The 24,116-nt window shown below is 32.2% G+C and overlaps 1 protein-coding gene across 3 annotated transcripts; it reads left to right on the forward strand.

Annotated features, from left to right (window-relative positions):
- Nucleotides 1-595: 595 nt before the first annotated feature.
- LOC142631982 (filament-like plant protein 3) lies at nucleotides 596-7,600 on the forward strand. 3 transcript variants are annotated; one of them, XM_075806390.1, is made up of 5 exons: nucleotides 596-726; nucleotides 1,486-1,653; nucleotides 3,745-3,925; nucleotides 4,533-5,890; nucleotides 7,023-7,600. In XM_075806390.1, exons 2-5 carry the CDS (start codon nucleotides 1,543-1,545, stop codon nucleotides 7,404-7,406), a joined length of 2,034 nt encoding a protein of 677 aa, XP_075662505.1. In that variant the 5' UTR covers nucleotides 596-726; nucleotides 1,486-1,542; the 3' UTR covers nucleotides 7,407-7,600. The 3 variants fall into 3 exon arrangements, with proteins under 3 accessions (XP_075662505.1, XP_075662507.1, XP_075662506.1); XM_075806392.1 differs by lacking the exon at nucleotides 596-726 and adding an exon at nucleotides 960-974; XM_075806391.1 differs by lacking the exon at nucleotides 596-726 and adding an exon at nucleotides 1,222-1,362.
- Nucleotides 7,601-24,116: the final 16,516 nt, after the last annotated feature.

Genomic DNA, 24,116 nt, shown 5'->3' on the forward strand with positions numbered 1-24,116 from the left:
AAAAGCCAGAGTCATATCACCTTCTCTTAAAAGATACTCCATTTCACCTTTTTTTTTTTTTTGAGGAAAAAAACCCATTTTCTTTTCTAAAATGAGTACTTAGGAAATTATTGTTTTTCATTAAAGTTATAAAAATAACTTTTTGTTATGTTTTTATTTATGGTTTTTGTTTTCTAACAAAGCACAGGTATTCTATCTTTTATCTCAAAAAAAACAAAGCACAGGCAAAACATGAAGATCAAGAACAGTTGCGGAGAAGTGACAAGTCCCATATTCAAGGGCGGGAATAATGCAATCTCCATTTGAAAAAGTAGGTACCTCTAAGCTAAAGCTCAGCAACATTAAAAAAACAAAGTTAAAAACGTAGGTCTAGACTTTTTTAATACCATTCCTCCTAACTACATGTTCTCACATGGTCCAACTTTTTATTTTTTCTTAATTATTTTGATTTTTCAACACAGAAACAAAAGTAAACTTAAAAAAAAAAAAAGAGTTAAAAACAAATACGAAGTACAGTATTTCAATATTCTCCATGTGTCTGTCTACTTCATCAATCCCTATACAATAATACTATACATTTTCTTCTGACATTTCTCATCAGATCTCTCTCTGCACATTGTCAAAGCTTGTGTGTGTTCTCTCATTTTCATTCAGCTTCCAGAGAGGCCTTTAGTTATTGCGGTTTGGCTTTGATGGGATTCAACATTTTCAGCTATCTCGAAATGGGTATTCTTCTTTTCTTGTTGGTTTTCATCATGTGATATGTATTGAGTTGTATTTGAAGTGGGTCTTTGGCTCTTTCTTAGTTTTCTTCAAGATATTTTGAAATGTGGGTATTGTCTATTTCATACTCCTTTGTGGTCCTCTCCCAACTTTTTTTTTTTGGTTTTTTTGGTTTTTTTGTCTGTCTGTCTCTCTCACACACAGACACAGACACATACACATATCGTATGGCGTAAAATTTGGGGAATTTGGTAGGTAATGATAAACAGTTTGTTCGAATATTGTGCTTGAAGTAAATAAATTGTTAATTAGTTATACAGTTCAAATAAATTGTTTTTATTGCTTTTCCCTTTCTATTTCAGACTACATGGCCTTTCCCTTTCTTCTGGGTTGGTGTAAAAAGGTTTATAAGTTTTTTTTCTAATATTGTTCAGGGTAGATTGGACTGTGGAGTGAATTGTAAGTAAAGCTGGTAATTACCAGTATATCCAACCTCTTTTGGGTTAAACAGTTGGTTATATCTTATTGCTTCTTTTGGTTGCTTACAACCGTTTGGAAGCTCAGAATTTCCCATACAACACAAACCCATGACAGGGTTTTTATAGTTGTGGATGATGTGCTTGTTCCCTGGTTTTAATTGTAAGATTTTCATTTTAAATTTCAAGCAGTGAAGGTTCAAAGTTTGTTAGCTCTGGTGTTGCTTTTATTTGGTGGTTGTTTCTCAATGTAGCACTTACGGTTGCTGGTTTTTTATTTATGAAGTTGTAGATGAAAGTCTATGTGAGAGGCTACTGAGGTGAAGCTTTGCTGGGATTCGAAATGGACCGGCGGAGCTGGCTATGGCGAAGAAAGTCTTCAGAGAAGAGCCCTGGTGAGACCGAGAGTTCGGGATCATTATCTTCTCATTCTGAAAGATTTTCTGATGAGCAGGTAGGTGGTTTTGGGATTTGTGGTGTGAAGGAATCCATTTGACGATTTGGGTTGTTGAATTGTATGAAAAACTGGGATTTGCATAGATAATGATCATTTCTTGCCCAATTCATTCTTTTTTATCCCCTTTGTTAACGACTATTTGTAGGCAATTTCTTTTCTGTACTAAAAAGGAATTATATTAAATGTAGTTCAAATGTCTTGACTCATTTTGTTGAAATATTCATGCCATTATAATCAGAGACCACTTCTTTCTTCTCCTTTCCTTTTCCTCTTTTGTTTACTTATTATGACTCTGGAAAGTTGGTGTCATGGGACATTTTTTCCTTCATGTATCAAATACGCTTTGCAATGACAAAAACTATCTAGACCAATGTGATCACAGAAGCAAAAGGTGGCAATTCTAAAAGTGTATGTCTTGACTCTTGAGTTCGTCCAGGGTGTCCATGAAAATAGTTATGTGAGTGTGTGGATGTGGAAGCTTAAAGTTTATACTAGTTGATGTATAGATTAAGACAAGAAAAAACTGTAATCACCTGCTGGGAGGGGCAGGGGTTGAGTTATACAACAGTGAGTCTGCAATGAATTTGCTCTCTGATTGATTACATTCTATGTGATTGACTCTCATAATATTCAGTTAACTGGTCAATTAATCTAAAGTATTGACTGTTAAACTATATCAGTGTTGTCTAAACTCTAAACAAAATTGTTCAGTTGAAATACCAAAAACTAAGGTTGTTAATAGCCATTTCCACATGAAGCTTGGCTTGTTTTCCTGCAACAGAACTATCAACCTGTTACCTTTCCTCTTTCAACTTTCAAGTGTGATACCTTAGAATAGGAATTTTTATAGACCCAAAGATGCAAAAAATATAAAAAAACTCAAGATACCTTGTCCCATAACTTTTATTTTATTACTTCGTATAGGATTATCACGGAATATTCCTCATAACCAGGGGAAAACCTTACAAATCTTTTAATGATTATTCAGATAGACGAGATAATGCAGCTTTTTAGTCCACATCTTTGGGATGCTTTTTGTTTGTGGAGTTCCTCTTCCCTTCCCTAGCACATATAAACTTCTCTTCATAGTTATTTCTCTTTACAAATATTAATTTTCCCTCATTGGCTTTCTTTTTTACTTTCAGTGTTCTTTCTATCTTCTTGGTCAATTTTTCCATATGTTTAATTCTTAGTTCATCATTCTCATTGCCTGTTTTACTTTGATTCTTGTTGTTTTATTCATATTATCTTCACTCATAATTTCATTTCTTTCAATACTTTGAATCAACCTTTGTCCCTCAATTTGAATTTACTTCAAACATTCACTTTTCTGTGAAATTAGACAAGTTAAACTGATAAAACAATGAAAGAAAGGGTCATCGGCAACAATTGTTGATATGGAAAATAGAGAACATTGAATAGAGTTCAGAAATTTCATCTTTAGCTGTTGGAGTTAGTTCACTGTGAAGCTGCAAACTGGAATATCAAGAAGTCACAAATCAGTTTGGCAATGAACTTTTTGAGGAACAAGGGCTTTATTGATCACTTTGTTTTCATGGTCTCATGAGAATAAATTATTCTGCAATTCTCACCTTATCAGATTCGGAGGTGACATAAGCTATGGATGGAATGTACTAATAAAAGATGCAGATATTATCAACTTAAGCCTTGGGTTCCTTTGAAGAAAACAAAGGAAATGAGGTGTTAAAACAATATGAGAACTTTAGCTGTAGATAGGTTTTCTTGTTCTCACCACTAGTTAGAAAGTGTTCTGAATCAAGCATGTCCTGAATATATTTTATTCTCTGATAATAGTCATGTTCTGAATATATTTTATTCTCTGATAATAGTTATCATTTGAATTATAAATATACATGTGATTCCTTGCAGTGTGAGTTGTCTAGATGAGCTTTGTATGAAATTTGTGGTGTTGTGTACTTCCTTGACTCAATTATAATTCCTTTAAAGGATGAATGTTGTGATCTAGAAATGTTGCATGATTTTGGTCTCTTGTAAGTTTCAGATTGGTTTTTCCCTTTGAATGATGTGGTAGAACAAAATCTTATTTTATTTACTACGTTGTGAAAGGCATATCCAGCTCAAAGTACTCAATCACCAGAAGTCACATCTAAAGTTGCAATTGTTGATGAAGAAGCTAATGATAGTGTGAAGACCTTAACGGAGAAACTATCTGCTGCTCTTATGAACATTAGTGCCAAAGAAGACTTGGTAAAGCAGCATGCCAAAGTTGCTGAAGAAGCTGTCTCAGGTATTCTTTCTTCAACTGTTTTTATTCATGAAATTTCTCTTAAACAATGGTGGCCAAAAAAAAGAAGATGTAGAACTCCTATGGGAAATCAGGTTGCAATATTACTTTTGTTACATCAAATAAATCTAAACTTGTGTTGTGAAAAGGTAAATTTAGGGTCACACCATTTCTGAAAGTCCAAGAACAAATTTCAGGGAGAAATATTGTTAAACAATATTGAGGGAGGGGTGACGTGTGAGGTTATAATCAAGGCATCATGTTATGATGTTTATTTCAAAAGAATATATTTTTGTTACATTTTCCCCCTTAAATCATATATATCAAGTATTTGCATGAATTATTAATCAGGAATTGATATTAAAACTTCCAGGAACACAAAGTTTAGGGAGTCTTTTTGTTCTTGTTTTTGTTTTTTAATAAGTTAGGAATGATATTCACCAATCTTAAGTAGGTATATTTAAAGTTTAATTATTATGGGAACACTTTTTGTTTGGTGTTTGGTGAGCTCCTCTTTTTAGGGGCTATTACTTATTGATTTTAAATTTCCTTTAGTGGCCACCATATGTGTGTAATAAACTGGTTTCCTTGACTGCCTTTCTAATGCTAGGCTGGGAGAAGTCTGAAAATGAAGTATTAGCTTTAAAGCAACAACTTGAGGCTGCCAACAAGAAGAACTCAGCTCTTGAAGATCGTGTTGGTCATCTTGATGGAGCATTGAAAGAATGTGTGAGGCAGCTTAGACAATCCAGAGAAGATCAAGATAATAAGATCACTGAAGTTGTTGCGAAGAAAACTCATGAATGGGAATCTACAAAGTCTGAGCTTGACAGACAGCTTTCTGAGCTTCAGGCTCAACTTCAGGCTGCTAAAGCTGAAGCTGCTGCTTCAATTGATTCTGATCTCCGCCCAAAGCTTGAGGCTGTAGAGAAAGAAAACTCAGCCCTCAAACTTGATCTCCTTTCTCGAGCTGAGGAGATAGAAATCAGGATTATGGAGAGGGACTTGAGCACACAGGCTGCTGAAACAGCCAGCAAACAACATCTAGAAAGCATCAAGAAGGTGGCTAAGCTTGAAGCTGAGTGCCGCAGGCTAAAAGCTACAGCTCGTAGAGCTTTCCCTGCTAATGATCGCAAGTCCTTTACTGTCTCCTCAGTTTGTGTGGAATCTTTCACAGATAGCCAGTCGGACAGTGGGGAAAGGCTACTTGCGGTTGAAACTGATATGCGCAAAATGAGTCGCTTGGAACCTAGTTATTGTGAATCAAGCCGTTCTGACTCATGGGCATCTTCTCTAATCACAGAACTTGATCAGCATAAGAATGAGAAGGCTCTTGGAAGGAGCCTTACGGTCTCTTCAGTAGAAATCAATCTCATGGATGATTTCCTTGAAATGGAAAGGCTTGCAGCTTTGCCAGACACAAAAAGTGGGAGCCATTCCCTTGAAAAAGGGCCTGCTTTGGATCAAGCCAATGCTGCTGAAAGCCCTATGAAAGCAGAACTTGAAGCCATGATTAACAGGACTGCTGAACTGGAGGAAAAGTTAGAGAATTTGGAGTCCGAAAAAGTGGAATTACAGATAGTTTTAACTGAATGCCAAAAGCAGCTGGAGACATCAAGGAGTCAGCTTAAGGAAGCAGAGGTAAGGTTGGTAGAACTGCAGACTCAGTTAGAACTAGTGAACGAATTAAAGCATGCAGCAGATCAAGAAGTAAAGGTTACCCAAACAAAATGGGAAATGGCAGAGTCACAACTCAGAGTTGTTGAAGCTGAGGTCAAAACCTTGCTTTTGAAAGTTGGTTCATTAGAAGAAGAGGTCGAGAAGGAGCATGCTTCTTCAGCAGAAAATGTGGTCAAGTATCAGAAATTGGAGGATGAACTTTTAAGAATGAAAAGAGAAGCCGAGCTCCACCGTGAAGCTGAGCTTCTGCGTTTGACAAACACTAATGGTGAATTGAAGATAAAGCAGGTTAGTTTGCTAAGACAGCTAAACAATAATCTGTTCTTATTTAGTATACAGGAATATATATATTTGAAAACTCATCAAATTCCTTTTGCAATTTTAATATATTTAAAATGCAGAAAATCGTGTTCCTATTAGGAAACAGTACTGGTAGTGTTAAATGTTAATGACACATTGGCTGTTTAAAATCCATGAATGCCTTATTATTAGCGCATGATTGGTAGTGACTACTGATTTCATACAACTGTTATGACCCCATTTCAAGTATTTACAAGAAAAAGAAGCATATGCTGTGGTCTCTGTCGGAAAGTCTTCCTTAAAAGATGGCATGTGCTACAATGCAAATTATGTAATACTTAAGACATATGTTATTACTTGTTTATGTCTGGTAGGCGGATGATGCGATAACCCATTTTCATTAATTAGGCCGCATGGAACTACCAATTAGCCTCAAGTTCAATTTTCAACTTCTGAAACTATCTTTCAATTTTTCTGTTAAGCTACTTGACCACAAAGTAAGATTTAGGTATTTCCTGTTAGCAGTTTCGAGACGGTCCCTACTCCCTAACCAAATAAAAGCAATTATGCTTTTAAGTTGTAAAAGTACATCTAAAGGCTACCATGCAGTAGGTACGTGATATGGATTATTACCATCTGCTGTGGCTGTTTATGTGCTGCCCATTTTAGTTAACTAGTCTTTGCATGATGCTGCTTGTCGAACTGCCATTCTGCCAATTAGTTTCAAGTTCAATATCTTCATACCCAAATAGAGTCCTACCCTTCTCTGGAAGATACTTGATTTAAGCAATTTGAAGATACATTCCCAACCAAATGAAAGCAAATATGCCTTCACAGATAGAAAGTAAATTTGAAAGCAAATTGAGTAGTTTTTAGAAGTCATGTGTTGAAAGACCCCCTTAAACTGCTAAACTGAATTGGGACTATAAGAGATGTGAGGTCCCTGGGTTCAAGACCCATTGGGTACTTACCAATAAGAAAAAAAGAAATCAGAGGCCTGACAAATCTGCATCTTATAGATTTCCAATTGAGCAAACAAGTGCTTTTTTTAAAAAAAAAAAAAAAAAATACCAACTGCTTTCCTCAATATACTGGTTTGATGTCTTAATGTTTATGACAGGAAAAGGAACTTGCAGCGGCTGCGAGTAAATTTGCTGAGTGTCAGAAAACAATTGCATCCCTTGGCCAGCAGTTGAAGTCTCTTGCAACACTGGAAGACTTCCTGATTGACTCTGAAAAGCCTTTGGAACTCACTAGTGAGGGAATGCAAGGGCCTAAAATTAGTAGAGAACCATTGAAATTGCAAATTAGCAACCTGAATTTGCCAAAAAGAGATTCTGAATCTATGAAAATAGTCAGTGATGGTTCAAGTCTTTCAAAGAACAGTAATGAAAGTGAGTCATCGTTATCACTAAACCCATCCAATGCCTCTGAGAAATCCCGAAATGGGTTTGGGAAGTTTTTCCCTAGAAATAAGAGTGTGACTCGGAATGAAAATCTGTGAGAACGATAAACAAGAGAAATTGATAGAAAATTAGTAGGCTTGAATTTTTCGTTGTAAAGTTGCTTTATTTGTTCTTATTACCAATACTGTAGATTCGATGCTTGCGAATCAGCAGTTGTATTTACATACAAGGTGCATCTTGGAGAACAGAAATTGTTCAAAGAAGTTATAGTGATACGTCAAGTTCGAAATTAGAATTTCTAATTGCTTTTTAAGTTTTAACTGCATTTCTGCTCTTGGTTTCAATTAATCGGCATCTTCAAAAGCATTGATGTTAAGAACGGGGAGTGTTCTACATGATTAATGAGTGGCATATTTGAGCTACACGCATCCAAAATTTGTGACTGGCAAGGATGGCAGTTGAATGATTTTTTATTTTTCAAATAGAGAAAAAAAGAACGAGGTATTTTCCAGGATTTATGTATTAGAAGGGGTTGTCATTACAATTATGGGGATTATTACTTAGTAGTATAATGAATTGTGATGGTCTTGGGCATTTTGAGAAAAGCTAGACACAAAATTTGACAACTGTTAATGTGGCAGATTGTTAATAGTAAGTAAAAAGTTATGTTCCTGGTGGGTCTAGACGAGAGCTAGCAAAAAAGATTTGCTAATTTAATTATTGTGAAAAATATAATGAATTTTTTTGTATATGTAGCATTGCTTGGGCATTTTTTTGGGATTGTAATATAACGAATTGCTCTGGTGGTTGGGGTCATGTATATAGTAAGCAAACTTGTAGTGTGTGATTTTGGTGGCTGTTCGATTTCAATTTGACTTGGATTTGGTTCCAAATGTGCATGCAAATCCCTTAGTCGTAATTGTAATTGGTAGAAAGATGTGAATTATGTAATATATATTTGACTAGCAGTCTACCACCTAATATTTTCTTCAAATTAGTTCAATTTATTGAATGTTTTTTATAATTGATGTCTTGTACTTGACTTCAAACTCAGTTGTAATTGTAATTGGTAGACAGATGTGAATTATGTAATATATATTTGACTAGCAGTCTACCACTAATATTTTCTTCAAATTAGTTCAATTTATTGAATGCTTTTTTATAATTGATGTCTTGTGCTTGACTTTTGCTAAAACAGTTGCATCTGAGTTTTAGCTTTTAATGGTGAGATCAACCCACAATCATATAGTATATACCAATACTGTAGATTCAATGCTTGTTTGTGCATGAGAAAAAACAAATAGGCCAAAAAGAGGGTATTGGGTTGAGAGAGGCTCGAACTCTCGACCTCAGGATCACTCAGAAGCTATGAGACCTACGCGCTAGCCAACTGCGCCACCACCCCAGATGAGGCTTTGTGGTTAATCAAATTAATATGTACGTAATAGTTGGGATGAATTGTTAATAATTATCCCCTCTAAAACAAACTGCTAAAAACATTACAAAACCACAGATTAACATGGGCTGCAATGATGGGTTCCAGTTAGCTCAATTGGTAAAATCTCTAATGGTTGAATAAGAAATTTAGGGTTTAGTTCCTGCCTACCAGGGTAGTCGATACCGTACCGGTCAGTGCACCGGTACCGGTACACTTCTATATTGTACCGGAAAAAATACCGGCCGTACCGGCCATACCGGCCAATTTCAGGCAATACCGGCCGGTACAGAAAAAAAGCTTTTTTTTTTTAGTTTTGTAATTTTTGAATTTTTGTAAGGGCATAATGGTAACTTATTTACATTAACTTATTAGTATTATTTGTTTTCTTAGTATGCAATGAAAAACTAAGCTTTTTATTTTTTATATTGTGTTTTTTTTTCTTTTAATTGATACTAAAGTCTAAAACTATGAATAATTTGTTCTGAATTAAGGTAATGTTCTATGATAAACTTTTATATTTACTATAATATAAGTGAAATATTATATGTTTATAAACATGGTTCTAGAGATTTTGGTGTGTGTGTGTATATATATATATATATAAAATAGCGGTAAACCCGAAACGGTACATTGGTATTGACCGGTATCCGAAATATATCGTACCGGTGGCCAAACCGGTACAGTCTTCGGTATGGTATTGACTTCCTTGCTGCCTACACCAAAAATCGATTGGTGTCTTGGTCTGATGACAAAGAGAGCTCGTCAGGAGTGAACACCATAGGTTGAAAACTCCTTTAAAAAAAAATGGCTTGCAATGCAGGACCATACCCTACTCCAATCATAATATTAGACCAAACCAAAATTATAAAAATAAAGATACATATCATATGCTGTATGCAAGGAAAGACCCCCAATATGAAATTGAGTTTTTGACATCTTTTTACGATTTGTAAGTCTAGAATTAACATCATATTTGATTGCTTGAATGAGGCCTTTATATTTAAGTTGCTCATCGAGAACTATTACAATTCTTGTTATAATGGATATGATATATTGTAGGAGACCACGCAAATGAATAAAGTGATTTTATTCCTTTTCTTTTAGTGTATGAACTATCCAATGAATTTCGTACCTTTTTATTTTTTTTTTGAGAATGAATTTCGTACATATTCTTTTGGTAGAGAAATACTCATAGAAAAGATGGTCTCGATCATCCATTCTACTTCCGGGGAAAAAAAAGCACAAATAAGATCACATAACCCTAGTTGGCCATTGTAATAAGCAGCCAAATGTATGAAAGGATGTTTTTTAAGTCATTAAAAAGTGTGTGTCTATATATATATATATATATGGGTACTTTAGTATTTAAGTAACAAGCCCATTTATAGATATTTTATTCTAAATGTTTTTTTTTCTTCTATTTTATATTTAAATATAAAATTTAATAATTATGATGTATATTTTTGAATTATTATCCATGCACCTATGACCTAACTACTAAGGGTATGTTTGGTAATTGTTTTTTCTCATTATTTTCTGTTTTCAAAAACAATTTTATATTTTTGAGACTAAAAAACTTGTTTGGCAACCCAAAATAGACAAAAAAACAAAAACTGTTTTCAAAACTCAATTTGTGAAGGAAACTGAAAACATGCAAAATGTTGTTTTCAGTTTCTAATTTTCAAAAGTCAATAAAATACGCATATAATTTAATAAATCTATCTCATTTAATGAGTTAGCAATAGAGTACAAATCCTAATAACAACATATTTTAGTATTTTCTATTTTTTTTCCTTAAAAAAACTATTTTTTTTTATTTCAACTAACCAAACATGTTTTTGATTTCAAAAATACAGGAAAATTTTTTTTTCTTTATATTTCCAAAAACAAGTTTTTGAAAATAGAAAACAAAAACTATTACTAAACATAACCTTAATTGTTTTTGTTTTGTTTGTTGTTGTTGTAAATAAGGATAAATTTATTGAAGAAGAGTACCCGAAGGAACCAACCCATCAACATCAACAAGGGCACGTCCCAAATTGTGGGGCAAACCCTTAGCGCAAGGGTCACTCCACAAGTATTAAGTGTTTGTGGGGTGCGGGGGTAGGAGTTGAGGTTCAAGTCTCTAAGAGGGAGTTTCACACACACACACACTTAGATTAAGTTAGAGTAGAATTTCTATCTTGTATAAAAAAAATGTTATAACTATCTAATAACATTTATGTGATTGTGTAATTGGAAAAAAGAAAAAGAAAAAGAAAACCAACAAATGGACCACATTGAAGGTCTGTTTATGATTTACTTTATTTTGTTGAAACTGATTTTTTTTGCTGAAAGTATTGTAGATTAATGCTCTATTTGTTTCAGTAATGATGTTTTCTAGAAAATAAGTCATTTTTCAAAAAACATTTTTCATAAAACTATCTCATTTTCCTATATTTAGTAGCAATCTTAAATGAGTTGAAAAATAAACTCACAACTTCCTTTATTTAGCTTATTGTGAGATAGAGTTGTTTTCCAAAAAATATTTAGTGGAAAATAATATTTTAAAATAAACCATACTTTTTATACTGACTAAAAATAGTTTTCTTTTGACTTATTTATTATAATACTACCAAACACTGGAAAATACGGAAAACTCTCTTTACACAATGTTTTCCATCGAAACAAATAGAGCATGAGGTAAAATTTAGCTGAAATAGTACAGCAGGGCCTATGAATAGTACCAAAAAGTGCAATGGGACCATGAATAGTAGCGAAAATAAGTTGATAAAAATAATTCATGCCAAACGCACACTAAGTATGTGCACAGTAGTGTATAGTAGTTGAAGATTATGCGCATATTCAAAGATTTTTTTAAAAAATAAAACAATATTTCTAATAATAAAAAAGTTAATATTTTTATAAGTGAAATCTTAAGAATTATAGCTTAATTTAAAAAAATAAAAAAAAAAGAATTGAAGAAGGTATTTTTTTAATATTAATTAAAAAAAACTGAAGAAGTGAGCTAGTAGACTATAGACAGAGATATATGATTTATCTTTTCACATATCTAATTGGCTCATTTCAATGTATTTTGGCTTGTATCAGTTCAAGGGTTTTACTAAACGTTAGTAAACTATTTTAAGAAATTTTTATGAAAAAGTAAAAAAAGTGATTTATTTTTTTGACAGTTTTTTTTAATTTTTATATAAAAATTTTCAAAAAAGAAATGATTAATATAAGCTCTATGCGTATACATTACTCGAACTCCAATTCAAAACATAAAACTTTTTTTTTTCAAACCCAAATTTTTTTTCTGGAGACAATCAGTGATTGTTCACATCTAATCCAACATTTCACATCATGTTGACATTAATAAAAGTGTGGATATTAAGGCCCTGTTTGGATTTTTTTTTTCATCACTCATTACTCTTTACTCAATTTTCATCACTTAAAATACCTCAATTTTCTATACCCACCCGTTTGGCACACTTCACTCACCTTCTCATCACTCAATTTTTCTACTTTTTTGTGGGATCCATTCTTGTAAAATGGTTAGACCCTTCTGTTAACAAAATCAGCTTCAACCACAAAACAAAAACAGTAACAACAACAACAACAACAACAATAACAGCAGCAACAACACTCATCTCTCCCAAAACACAAACTTGAACCCATAAAAATTTCAGAAGCTCTCTTGCTTCGTCGAGACCGTCATTGGTGAACAACACCCATCTCTCCAATGTGTAAGGCGGCGCGATGGGGTGGGTTTTTTTTTTAAAATTGGCTGGTTTTTTTTTGTGTGGATGCACATGTTTGTGGGTTTGTGTTTGTGTTTGTGTGTTAGAGAAAAGATCGTGAGAAGTGAAGAAATTAGAAAGAACAAGAAGAAAAAAAAAAAAAAAAAAGAAGAAGAGAACCCAGAAACCTGGTGAAAAGGAAAAAAGAAAAAAGAAAAAAGAAAAAAGAAAAAAAATGCAACCAAACCCAGAAACCCAATGTGAAAAGGAAAGAAAAGAAGAAGGAAAAAAAAAGGAAGATGAAGAAGACCATACCAGCAGTGTGAAAGGGAAAAGAAAAATGGAAGAAGAAGAAGACCTGTGTGAAAGGAAAAAAGAAGAAGAAGAAGAAGAAGAAGACCACCTCACCGAACCCACTGAGAGAAAAAAAAGGGGGTCAAAAGTTGCGGCTAACCTGACTAGTGGCTCTCTCAGTGTATGTTTAATTACGAAAATGCTATTGAAAATAGTGTTATGGAAACTGAAAATACAAAAAAATGTGTTTTCAGTTTTCATAACTCATCACTAAAAAATCAGAAAATTGAGTGATGGAAACAATATCTGGAAACAAAATCCAAACAAGCCTCTCAGTCATGGGTCCTACCATTTTTGAGTTATGAGTGATGAAACCAGAGTTATGAGTTATGAAAACATGAAATCCAAACACTCCTAAATGTGTGAATTTTAAGAGTGTTGAAATAATATATTTCTTCTTCATAATCATAGCTATATGTTTTTTGGGTAGTTTCTATGCATTTCTTCTCTAATTTTTTTTTTTATAAAAATTATTTATATTCGGTTTTGATTTGATGTTGCACCGGCTATTAAATCTCCTCTCTATTTCGTCTTCCTCACTTTTTTTTTTTGGGTGTTGCTCAATATGTTGTTGCTGTGACTGTCAATAATGATGGTATTATAATTAAATTATAATGGTTTCCCATGTTAATGATATTGGAATATGAGGTAAAAGGCTTGGGGGAGTGTGTATGCTTTTGAGATAAAGAATGTGCGGGGAGATATCTTGTTTTGGGGAGCAGCTAGCAGCACAGTAAAAACAGTTTATGGGGCCACACTGGAAGCTACGGTGAAGGCAACTCTCAAGGCAAAACACTATGGTGGAGGCTAGTCCAGGTTTTGACCAAGAAGAAAGTTCCAAACTGGCAAGAAAGGACTTTGTGGGCAGATATAAATCATTTACAGCTGGATGGATTAACTTCCAAATTGTACTCAGTCCCTAAAGTTGTTGTAGAGCAGGTTTTGTCTGTAGCTTATGTGGCAACCAGAATGCCTATACACTAATGCTGGCATAACTCCGCTCTTTTGTGGTTTGTATAACTCTGTTTATCTCCCTCAACCCGTATGAAAAAAAAAAAAAAAAAAGGAATATGAGGTAGTGTTTCGGAATTGTTATGGATTTTCTGGGTTTCTAGCAAGGGATACCACTGTTTATTGACTTGGGATTTTTTTTTTTTTCCACTCTTATTGCTTTAAATTTAATAAATATTCTAATTAATAGGTATTCTTAGGATATTTGTTAATAGATTATTTTATAAAATTTTTAATACCACTTTTATGAAAGATATAAAAATTGTCAAAAAAGTTAACTTTTTTTTTTTCTTATAAAAAGATTTTAAAAATATTTCTTAGCCAATGTCTTAAGGTATCAGTTAACTTTTGTTTTTAACAAATGTGTGATATAATTGTCAAGCTCAATTGATGCATCTTGGGACAAAGGTGAGGTTCAAGGCAATGTTGGTAAAAGTGTCAAACGTACTTAGAGTAATAGTATTGGTGGTGCTTAATAGTTATATTGCTATTTTTAGCACTATTATCAAATATCAAAATGTGGCTATATTGATTGAGCCAAAGTCATATTTTTTAGTGCCCGATGCACTGTAGTTCATATGTAAAAAATAAATAAAATTATTAAATTGTTGTGTTTATATTGCTTTTTAATAAATAAAAAAAATCTCTGTTGGTTGTATTCACACTACTTTTTAATAATTTTTTATATTATTTTAATTAAATAGCTAAAAATATAGATCTATTGATGTTGGGTGTTGGGTGTATTGTAAAGTGAAAAAGTAAAATAGATAAAGTAGCTTTTTGTGAAGCCATATTGCTAAATTTATGGTTTTACCAATGTGAATACTAAGAGCACAAGCCTCTTAGATCTTAAGCACAAAATATAAAAGCGCAAGCACTAAATATACATTTTTCAAATATAATATCCAATAAACTCTAATAGAAATATTCATATCATATAAGTTTAAAATATATAAATTTGATTTATATATTTTACCCACCATATAAGTGCAATTGTATAATGTTTGTAAGTTTCAATTTTACATAAGTTATTTCAATTTTCTTAAAATTTAATATAGTATATTTTTAAATCATAGAAAGTTTAAATATAACATTTTATATAACTCTTTTGTGTATTATAAAAATACTTAATAGTAATAGTTATGACTTATGATTAAATGATCTACATGATTCAATCAATATATATCTAAAAGTTAAAGACTAAAAAGGACAAAAATTGTATATTAACATTATTTGTATATTTTGACATTTAAATACTTTTTATTTTGTGTAATACAACACCTTAAGAACATTGTTTGTATAATAAATCAACTGTGTATGTCATTTCCTTCGAGATCAAACAATTAATTTTAATGATTCATACCTTAGCAATAAAATTTAAAAAGTACGTCTAGTCATGCTTTGTGCATTTCCAAAAAGCACCAAAAAGTGTGTCTATAGTGCTTTCCACTAAATGAGCTTTGGATTGGCCAAACGAAGTGTTTATACAATTGGGTTTTAGCTTTAAGTATGCCTAAGTGCACTGTTAATAACATTTGTTTAAGGTTTAAGGGTCCGTCCGTTTGGGTGGAACATATGGAGGATGAAAAATAGAGGAAGGAAAATAGGGTAGAAAATATTGTTTTTCACTGTTTGTTTGGAGAAGGAAAATAGGAAGGAGAGAAAATTGGGGAGAAAGTTTTCTCCGAGCCTACATTTTTTTTTCCCTTTCAAATTGGAAGGAAAATTTGGAGAGAAAAGTGTTATGGTTTACAAAAATACCCTCTTCCCACCTATTTTTTTTCAACGTTCTCCTTTTTTTTTTTTTTTTTAAACGTTACTTGAACTTCAACGTACTTTCTTCTTCTTCTTTTTTTTTTTGTTTTCTTTTTCAACGTGACCTGAACGTTTTTTTTTCAACGTGACCTAATATAATTTTTACATTATAATAGTAAAAATAAAAATAAAAATTTATATATATATGATGTGATAAATTTTATATTATGTAATGCGTACAAATAAATCTATTTTTTTACATATTATGTAATAAGGGTATAATAGTTGTCGGGAACGTTTTGCGACAAGGGCCAAAAATGTGAGAATGGTCCAAATCTCCCCTTGGGTTCTTTAGAAGTATTTATTAAGGAGAATCAAGCCCAAAATTCCAAATGTATAATGAACAAAAGGCTAATGGTGCTTTTATAAGAGAAAATCAAAATGCTAATAACAGAAGTGTAGAAAAAGTGTAAAAACATAATAGGTCTGAAACTTCGACCCACAGTCACCGAGAAAAGGAAAATGAGAGAGGTTGTGAGGAAGAGATGGAAGGTTCCTCTGTACCCATATTTCCACCCCTAAGGTTCAGAATTGTGAGAATATTTCCTAGCTCAGTGAGTTTTTGCTCTCAAGTTTCAGCTCTATGGGGAAAACGTGATTCAACAGGTCTGAAATTTCGACCCACAGTCATCGAGAAGAGGAAATTGAGAGAGGTTGTGAGGAAGAGAGGGAAGGTTCCCCTGTACCCATATTTCCACCCCTAAGGTTCAAAATTGTAAGATTGTTGATTGGATGAATGAGTTTTTGTTCTGAAGTTTCAGGTCTCTAGGTAGAACGTGGTTGGCCTGTTTATGAGCTGAAGAGAGAGTTTTATATAGAGTTTGGGGTGTTGCTCTCGACTGGTTTTTGAGTGGTAGAAGAGGCTTTTATCCCCTATGATACTATTTTGGTGTTTTGGCTTGGGTAACTTTTGTTTAGGGAAGAGTTTTGTATACTTTTAGCATGATTTTGGAAAGAAAGTGGGTTTTCTTTAATTGGTTGCCTTTGGTCAGAAATTTCAGACCATTGGGAGGCTCACCTAAGTGAGGGCTAGCATGAAGTTGGCCAATGAGAGCAAACTATGTTTAAAGGAAAAAAAAGGTTTGGGCAGAAACTTTAGGTCACAGTCACCCAGAGTATAAAAGCTGTTTTGGGGTGGAAATTTTGGATACAAGACCTCCTTCATGAGCCTGAGTTGCTACCAGCGTCCCTTGCCCACTTGGTAGCACGCATGGGCTGGGCTCATGCAAAAGGTCCAAAAGGAACCGACCCATATCATCCAAACCACACTTCCTCAATTTTCCCCAATAAGTCGCACGGGTTTGGGCCATGCTTAAAAGAATAAAAGATAATATAACACATGAATGGGGCCCACAAGGAAGTTGGGCTTGGTTGAATCGGGTTTGTAGAAAATGTGTCGCGAAAATGAGTATCAATAATAGTCAATTTATATAAATTACATTTTCCATCCTTCTATTTTTTTCTCCAACTGAACAAAAGACTTTTCCACCCTCCCACTTTTCCACTCCTCCAACTGAACATACAAGAGGGAAAACTAAATATTTTCTATCTTTCCACAATTTTTCATCTTCCCACTTTTCCACTCTTCCAACCGAACGGACTTTTCTTCCCATTATAAATATTAAATTATCCAAAATAAAATAAAAATAAATGAGGGGTATAATTGTCAATGTCAAAGGTGTTATAGGTTACAGCCCCCTAGATCATCAAAACATCAAATCAAGGGAAATAAACAGCCATTTTCTTCCCCACCTTTGCTTCCCCTTGTATCTTTTACTCTCCTCTTCCTTCACACTTTCAAACGCATTGTTAGGATATCTAACTCTTGCTTTACCCCTTTTAATTTGACCAGAGGTCTCTGCAGGTGGCTTGTGCCCAAGGGTTAACTCAATAGGCGTGGGTCCAAAGGTTTGCCATGGAGAGGTTCCACATCACTAAAAAAAAAAATTATAATGCACCAAGCACCATGCATTGGTTTAGTACTTTCACTTGCCTTTAGTCATCTTAAAATGAAAATACTAGGGACACAAAAAAAAGTTTAAGGGCTGTTTGGTATATAATTTTAAATATATATTTTTAATTTTCAAATAATATTACACGTATTTTTACATACTTTTTTATCCACATGCATTTTTAAAAAAACTAAAAACCATTATTTAACTTACTATGCGGTGAACTGTTAGTAATGTTCAACATCAAGTACTACCTCTTTCTCTTTTCTTTCTCTTTCTCTAGAAATCTCCAGACATCACTTTGTGGAGCCACAATTTGACTATTTTTCTAGAAGTTGATCTGGACAAGAAATAAATAAACTAGAGCCTAGAAGATTGTAGAACTGAAACTATAGAGACAAAAAGAAGAATACTCTAGAGGCTGTCACGGGTTACAAATTAAAAAGTGTTCGGTTAATGTATCCCCAAAGGCATACATTAACCATTACATATTTAGGAATCGTTTTTAGTATTGCTTTTGCTTTTACATAGGATAGAGAAGACTCTTATGGGAATAAGAGAAAGGCACCTGACCATTTATATTTTTTTTAAAGAGACCAAATTACCCTTCACTCATTTCTCCTCCTCCTCCAAAGTTGAAACACAAGTTACACAACTCAAAGAAGTTAACCAAAAACAACACTCTACCACCAAACAACCTCTTATAGAGTAAAATTGGTGGGTTGATTAGTTTATATCACATTTGATTATTTTAATTACAATGAAATTTATTGTGAAATTTATTATAAGTATTTGTGAAAAACTAAATTTATTGTGAAATTTATTATAGGTATCGATTGTGTCTATTATTCACGTCATTTTTATTCTGCCACGTACTCATGTGATATTATTTTATTGGATAAACTAAACACATGTAACTTGATTATGTGGCACCTAATGAAAAAAATATAAATTGAGGGGCTATTGATACAAACAATATACATCTTCAAGAGGTAAAATCAAAATTCTAAAACTTTAGGATATAAAATTCAAAGACTCCCAAACATTAATGGTGTAGTTTGCACTTTAGCCTCTTTTGATATCAAAATTAGTTTAATTTTTTTTTAGGGTAAATTGCAAATTACACCCCTAAAATTTGAGGGTGTTTGAATTTTACACTTTCAAGTTTCAGAATTTTGATTTAACCCCCAGAAGTTTAGGAGTGTTTAGATTTTACAACCCCAACTTTAGAAACTTCGGGGTGTAAAATCCAAATACTCAAAAACTTTAGAAAATAAAATTCAAATACCTCTAAAATTTAGGAGGTAAAATTCAAATTCTAAAATGTCAGGATGTAAAATCCAAAAACCCCCCAAATTTTAGGGGTGTAATCTACAATTTATCCCTTTTTAATTTGATATTAATTATGTATTTGGATTTTGCTTTAAACAAATTTTCTTTTTGCTTTATGAAAATAATCTAACTTTAAATTTTTTTGAAAATAAACTAACTCTTTGATTTTTATCACATATTTAAGAAAAATATATCACATTAATAAAATCTTTAAATTTCAAGTTTTTATTGAGTGTAAATTTTGACAAATACATATTTGCATTACATTTTCTTTTTGTAACCACTACGCTTGCAACATTTCAAGATGATATGAGGTCAATAAGTATCACAACAATAAAATATTGTTTCTTGCAACAATGACCAATTCCTTTTGAGTCCGCAATTTCTATTTGTATATGTAATGGCACAAGCTTGAGTCATTGCATGTTCTTTTTTGTCCAATACCACTAGCCTTATCAGAGAAAGTGTGTGAGAGGCCACACCCTTAGTCCACTAACTTTTTGTTGGGACAAACTTGCATGATTTGGTGGGGTTGTATTGGTGCCCTGCTATATTTCCCCCCATAGATTTAGGGTTTTACATGGAGTCAATATTTTTATTACTTAAATAGTAAAAATAATAAAATCCAAAATGAAAGAAATAAAAATACTTTATTGATTAGTAGAGGCTTAGAGGTGTTATATAAAATTACATTTCTATTTTAGTGAACCACTATTATTTCTATGGTAAAATTTGTATTATTATTATTTAAGAATGAATGATATTCATTGGAATAATATTGTCAAAATGATAATATAACACTGACAAGAATAAAAAGTTGACAAACATCATATTGGTGGTTTTTTTTAAGCAAAAGACCTAACATTTCAAATAAAATATTTTGTTCAATCCCATATCTATTGAAGTACAATTTTTCATCTTCTTTGCACCATTTGAGGAGGTTGAGTTTTCCTTCTCCTTCATATGTAGAGATGTTATGGCCAATATGCTTACAAAATGCATTTATACTTTCGAATCTTCTGGTTGTTGTCATTCCTCCAAAAAAAAGCTACAAAGGTAACATGATAACAAAAAATGCTTGATTTGATGTAAACCACTTATTGCTTGTTAGTGAGCATATCATACCATTAATGTTTAAACTCTTCACATGATTCTAACTTATATAGCTTGTAGAAATCCGTGCGTCAATTTGAATACTGACTACGAAGAATTGCAGTAAACCAACTACTAAATTTAGTAGCAATGTGCCATATACAAAAAGCATGTTTTTGTGGATAACAATTCTTTTGATATTGCCTCTGTAATCCTTGGATCTTGGTCCATTAAAATTACTTTAGGTGACTTCATTACATTTGCAAAAGTATATTAATCAAATACAAAGTTATTAGCACATGAAAAAATATCAAAGGATATATACTACTATACTACTAATTAATTAAATAAAATCAAAAAATGATTGCGCAAACTTAACAAGATAATTAAATAATTTACATACCTTCATTAACCATTGAAATCCACTAGTTGTTTCATTTCGAAGAAGTGCATAACCAAAGAGAATTGTCTTTCCATGATTATTGATACCAACAAAAATATGAAAAGGCATATCATATGCATTTACTTTGTAAGCTGTATAAAAAACAACCAAATCTCCATATTTTTGGTACCAATCAAAAAAAGGAGTAGGCGACCAAAAAATATGTTCCAACTTCCAACCTACTCTCTTCATCGGTTGTATATGCATATTAAAACTTAGAATTCTTTTCCTTAGCAACTTTGCACAACTGTAAGAGACCCATAGAATCATTCATTGCATGCATCCTTCTCATTTTCCCATAAAGGTTATGGATATCTCTTTTAAAAAATGGAAGATCTCCATGCTTTACACTTTTCTCAAGCTCCATAACACGCATTATTTGCGTAGTTGAAAGTCCACCATTTTTCAATAAGAGAATGTGATCTTTATCTTCTTTAGTGATAACTCAATTGGCCAAAAGAAATCTCACTTACGAAGGTGACAACAATTCATGATTGTGATCTATAACAAACTTAGTGACATGTCATTCTCGTGGAAAAATGCAAAATGACTTTCACAATGTGATTCTTAGATGAGTTTTGTATTCACATCTTGAAGATATTTTATTTCGTTTCTCCTTATATGAATCCACTCTTTTTAATTGTTGTCTACCTTCTCGGCGACAAAAAAAAATCACGTTTTACATTTTTTCCATTTTTTATGACAAACAACTTTTTCGAATTGTAAAACCATATTGATTTGCATAATTTTTATAGAAAATGAAAGCCTATTCTTCACTAAGAAAACACTGATCAACAAAAGGTTCAAACTCATTTTCTATTTAATTTGTATCTTCATTTTCTTCAATAACTCCTATTTCTTCTATTGGATATTCATTCCAAATCACTATTTCCTCCCCACAAGTGTCAATATTTTCTCCATCATTTGGAAGTTCATTTAAGTCAACACAATTCCTTGAAACAATTTGACAAATCTCACTTGCAATTACAATATCATTCATTTGTTCTATGTTGTAACAAGGATAAAAAAAATCAACATCAGATTCAATTATAAATGAAATATAAACTATAAATTAAAAAAAAAATAGTATACCTTCTTGAGGTAATTCATTTAAGTCAAAACAACTCATTAGAACTAATTGATGAATCTCACTTGCAATAAAAATCTCATCCATTAATTCTACAATAATTTAACAAAAATAATAAATAAATAATAAATAAATATTAACATCATATTTCAATATATTTGAAAAATAAATTAAGAACAAAATAAATATATGCATCTTATTTATAATTTCTTGAACACTATATCCTTGTAGATATTCTTTGATCATTCATTGAACTCTTCTTTATTTCTTTCTTCTTCTTCTTCTTCTTCTTCTTTTTCCTGAACATTGCACTCTTCTTTTAGTATTTTCTATGATATTGGTGAAGTGAGGGAGAAGAAAAAGTAAATATTGGCAAAGTAAGTATTGGAGGGAGATGAAATAGAAAATGAAGGAAAATTGTAAAAAGAACATTTTTGTCTTATTAAAAAAAATTGAGGACAACTTAGTAATTTTGCTTAGTTAAATCCGGCCATGTCAATAGATTGTTGGCAATCACTTGCCAGAGCAAAGAAGAACCCCTTTTCACCCCATTTCAAGTTTCTATTCACAAGAAGCCCACCACTAACATTGGCATAAATGTGTGCCCTTAAGGCACACAATTCCAGTTAATGCATGCCCTTAGAGTACACATTAACCATCCATTTTAATAAAGTTTTTATGGGAAATTGAAAAATTTGACAAAAAGTTTGTCAGCCTTTTCAATTTCCTATAAAAAATTTCCGAAAATGTCAATGTATGCTCTAAAGGCACACATTAGTAAATCCCTTATATAAATAGGAACCTTTGGTTCCCACTTCTATGAAGTGAAGAAAAGAAAGTCAAGAGCTAGTGTGTGTAGGTGTCTACAAGTGAGGTTGTGCAGGCATAGTTATTAGTATCGTACGATACGCGATATGTATTGTACGATATGTATCGATGTATCATAAGTGCTCATGAATTGTACGATACAGTGTGCGTATTGTATGAATTGTATCGTATCGTAAAATTGTATGTATCGTACGATACATAGATAAATACTTTAAAATGAGATTTTGTTAAAATTTGTACTTTCATTTGAATCTAACAAGTTATTAGACTTGTTTTTGACACAAAATTATTAGTTTACTTAATTTAGCACTACTAAAATAACATATTCATAAGTTTTTTTCCCCTCTTTCTTCCAATTGGACTACACAGTACGCACTTACCTTTCACTTTAATATTTTAAAATTTATTTTATTTTTATCGTTATTGTTATAAGTCCAAGAAACTAGAATGCCAAAAAAAATTATTAAAAAAAAAAAGAACAAGAAAAGATAGTAAATGTTAATGACGAATGACGATGAAATTTTTTTTAATGAATAAAAACATTTGCAAAATTATAAACATGATGATTGCGTTGACTTAGATGGGGTTGATTAGGCAATTTGATGAATATAAATTATTATTTTTCGGTCATTCATAATATATTATCACTTTTGAATTTAAGTAATTTGAATGTGTATGTTATGTTCACATGCTAGTTTGATTTTTTTAGTTAGCTTGTTAAATATTATTACATAAGTGATAAATAAATTAGTCATTAGTTGAATATATTCAAAATTTATAATGAATATATCCTTTATATATGTATATTTATAATTTTTTAATAAATTTTATTAAGTGTTTGTGTATCTTACGATACACAATATGATACGATACACGATACGGAAAAATTAAAAATTAATTCACGATACGATTCACATTGACTTGTATCTTTGTAAAAGTATACTATTAACTTGTCAATATTGTGAAATAAATTTTGCTTTCTTTAGCACATGTTGTCCTCTTTTGTTCAACAAGTAGTAGAGGTAAAATGTTGGTTACATACATCCACCAGCCATGTGGCAAGTTGTGGCAAAAGTTGTGGGCTTTTTTGTCTCTGTCATTGCTCTCTCAAGATATAAATAGATGATGCAGGCTAAAATTGTTGGATATGTTTAAAACTTTTCTAAACCCATTATTTTAGAAGCCCACTTTGTGTTTGAATTAAGCCTAATCCCATGACTTATTGAGTTAGCTACTACGTGGAGAGCATAAATAAATCCGCTAATATCATCTCTTTCCTTTCCTAAAAGCTGTGATTTGGGTAGCAACATTATTAAAGGGATGAAATCCCTTAAATCCCTCTTTTGTTGGGAGAATCTCCTAAACCCTATCATTCTTTTATTTCCTTATTCACTCTTGGAAAAGGTCACAACTTTCAACGTTCATAAGACTAACGGCTGCAATTGGGGATTTTTCCATGCAGAGCAAATTCAAATGGAGCCAGCCAATTGCGTGAATGTGGGTAATTTCTTAGTATATGCAAGTTAGCTCTTCTATATAAGACTAGTTCCAAAAAGATCAATACAGAACGAAATCTAATATCTTTCCCTCTCACTAATACTTGAACGCTTTGTTTGTTTTGTTGGAAAACTTTCTGTAAAGATAGTTTTCCACATTTTCCAATGTTTGGTAGCACAAAAAAAAAATTAGTCAACGAAAAACTATCTTTAGTCAATGAAAAATCCTAATAAAAATA

The sequence above is a fragment of the Castanea sativa genome, chromosome 4 (assembly GCF_040712315.1).
Source record: "Castanea sativa cultivar Marrone di Chiusa Pesio chromosome 4, ASM4071231v1".
Lineage (NCBI taxonomy): Eukaryota > Viridiplantae > Streptophyta > Magnoliopsida > Fagales > Fagaceae > Castanea > Castanea sativa.

Coding starts and splice junctions, on each gene's coding strand:
- LOC142631982 (XM_075806390.1), top strand. CDS start 1,543: ATGGACCGGCGGAGCTGGCTATGGCGAAGAAAGTCTTCAGAGAAGAGC. Junction 3,926..4,532: donor TGCTGAAGAAGCTGTCTCAG/GTATTCTTTCTT, acceptor TTCTAATGCTAG/GCTGGGAGAAGTCTGAAAAT. Junction 5,891..7,022: donor GTGAATTGAAGATAAAGCAG/GTTAGTTTGCTA, acceptor TGTTTATGACAG/GAAAAGGAACTTGCAGCGGC.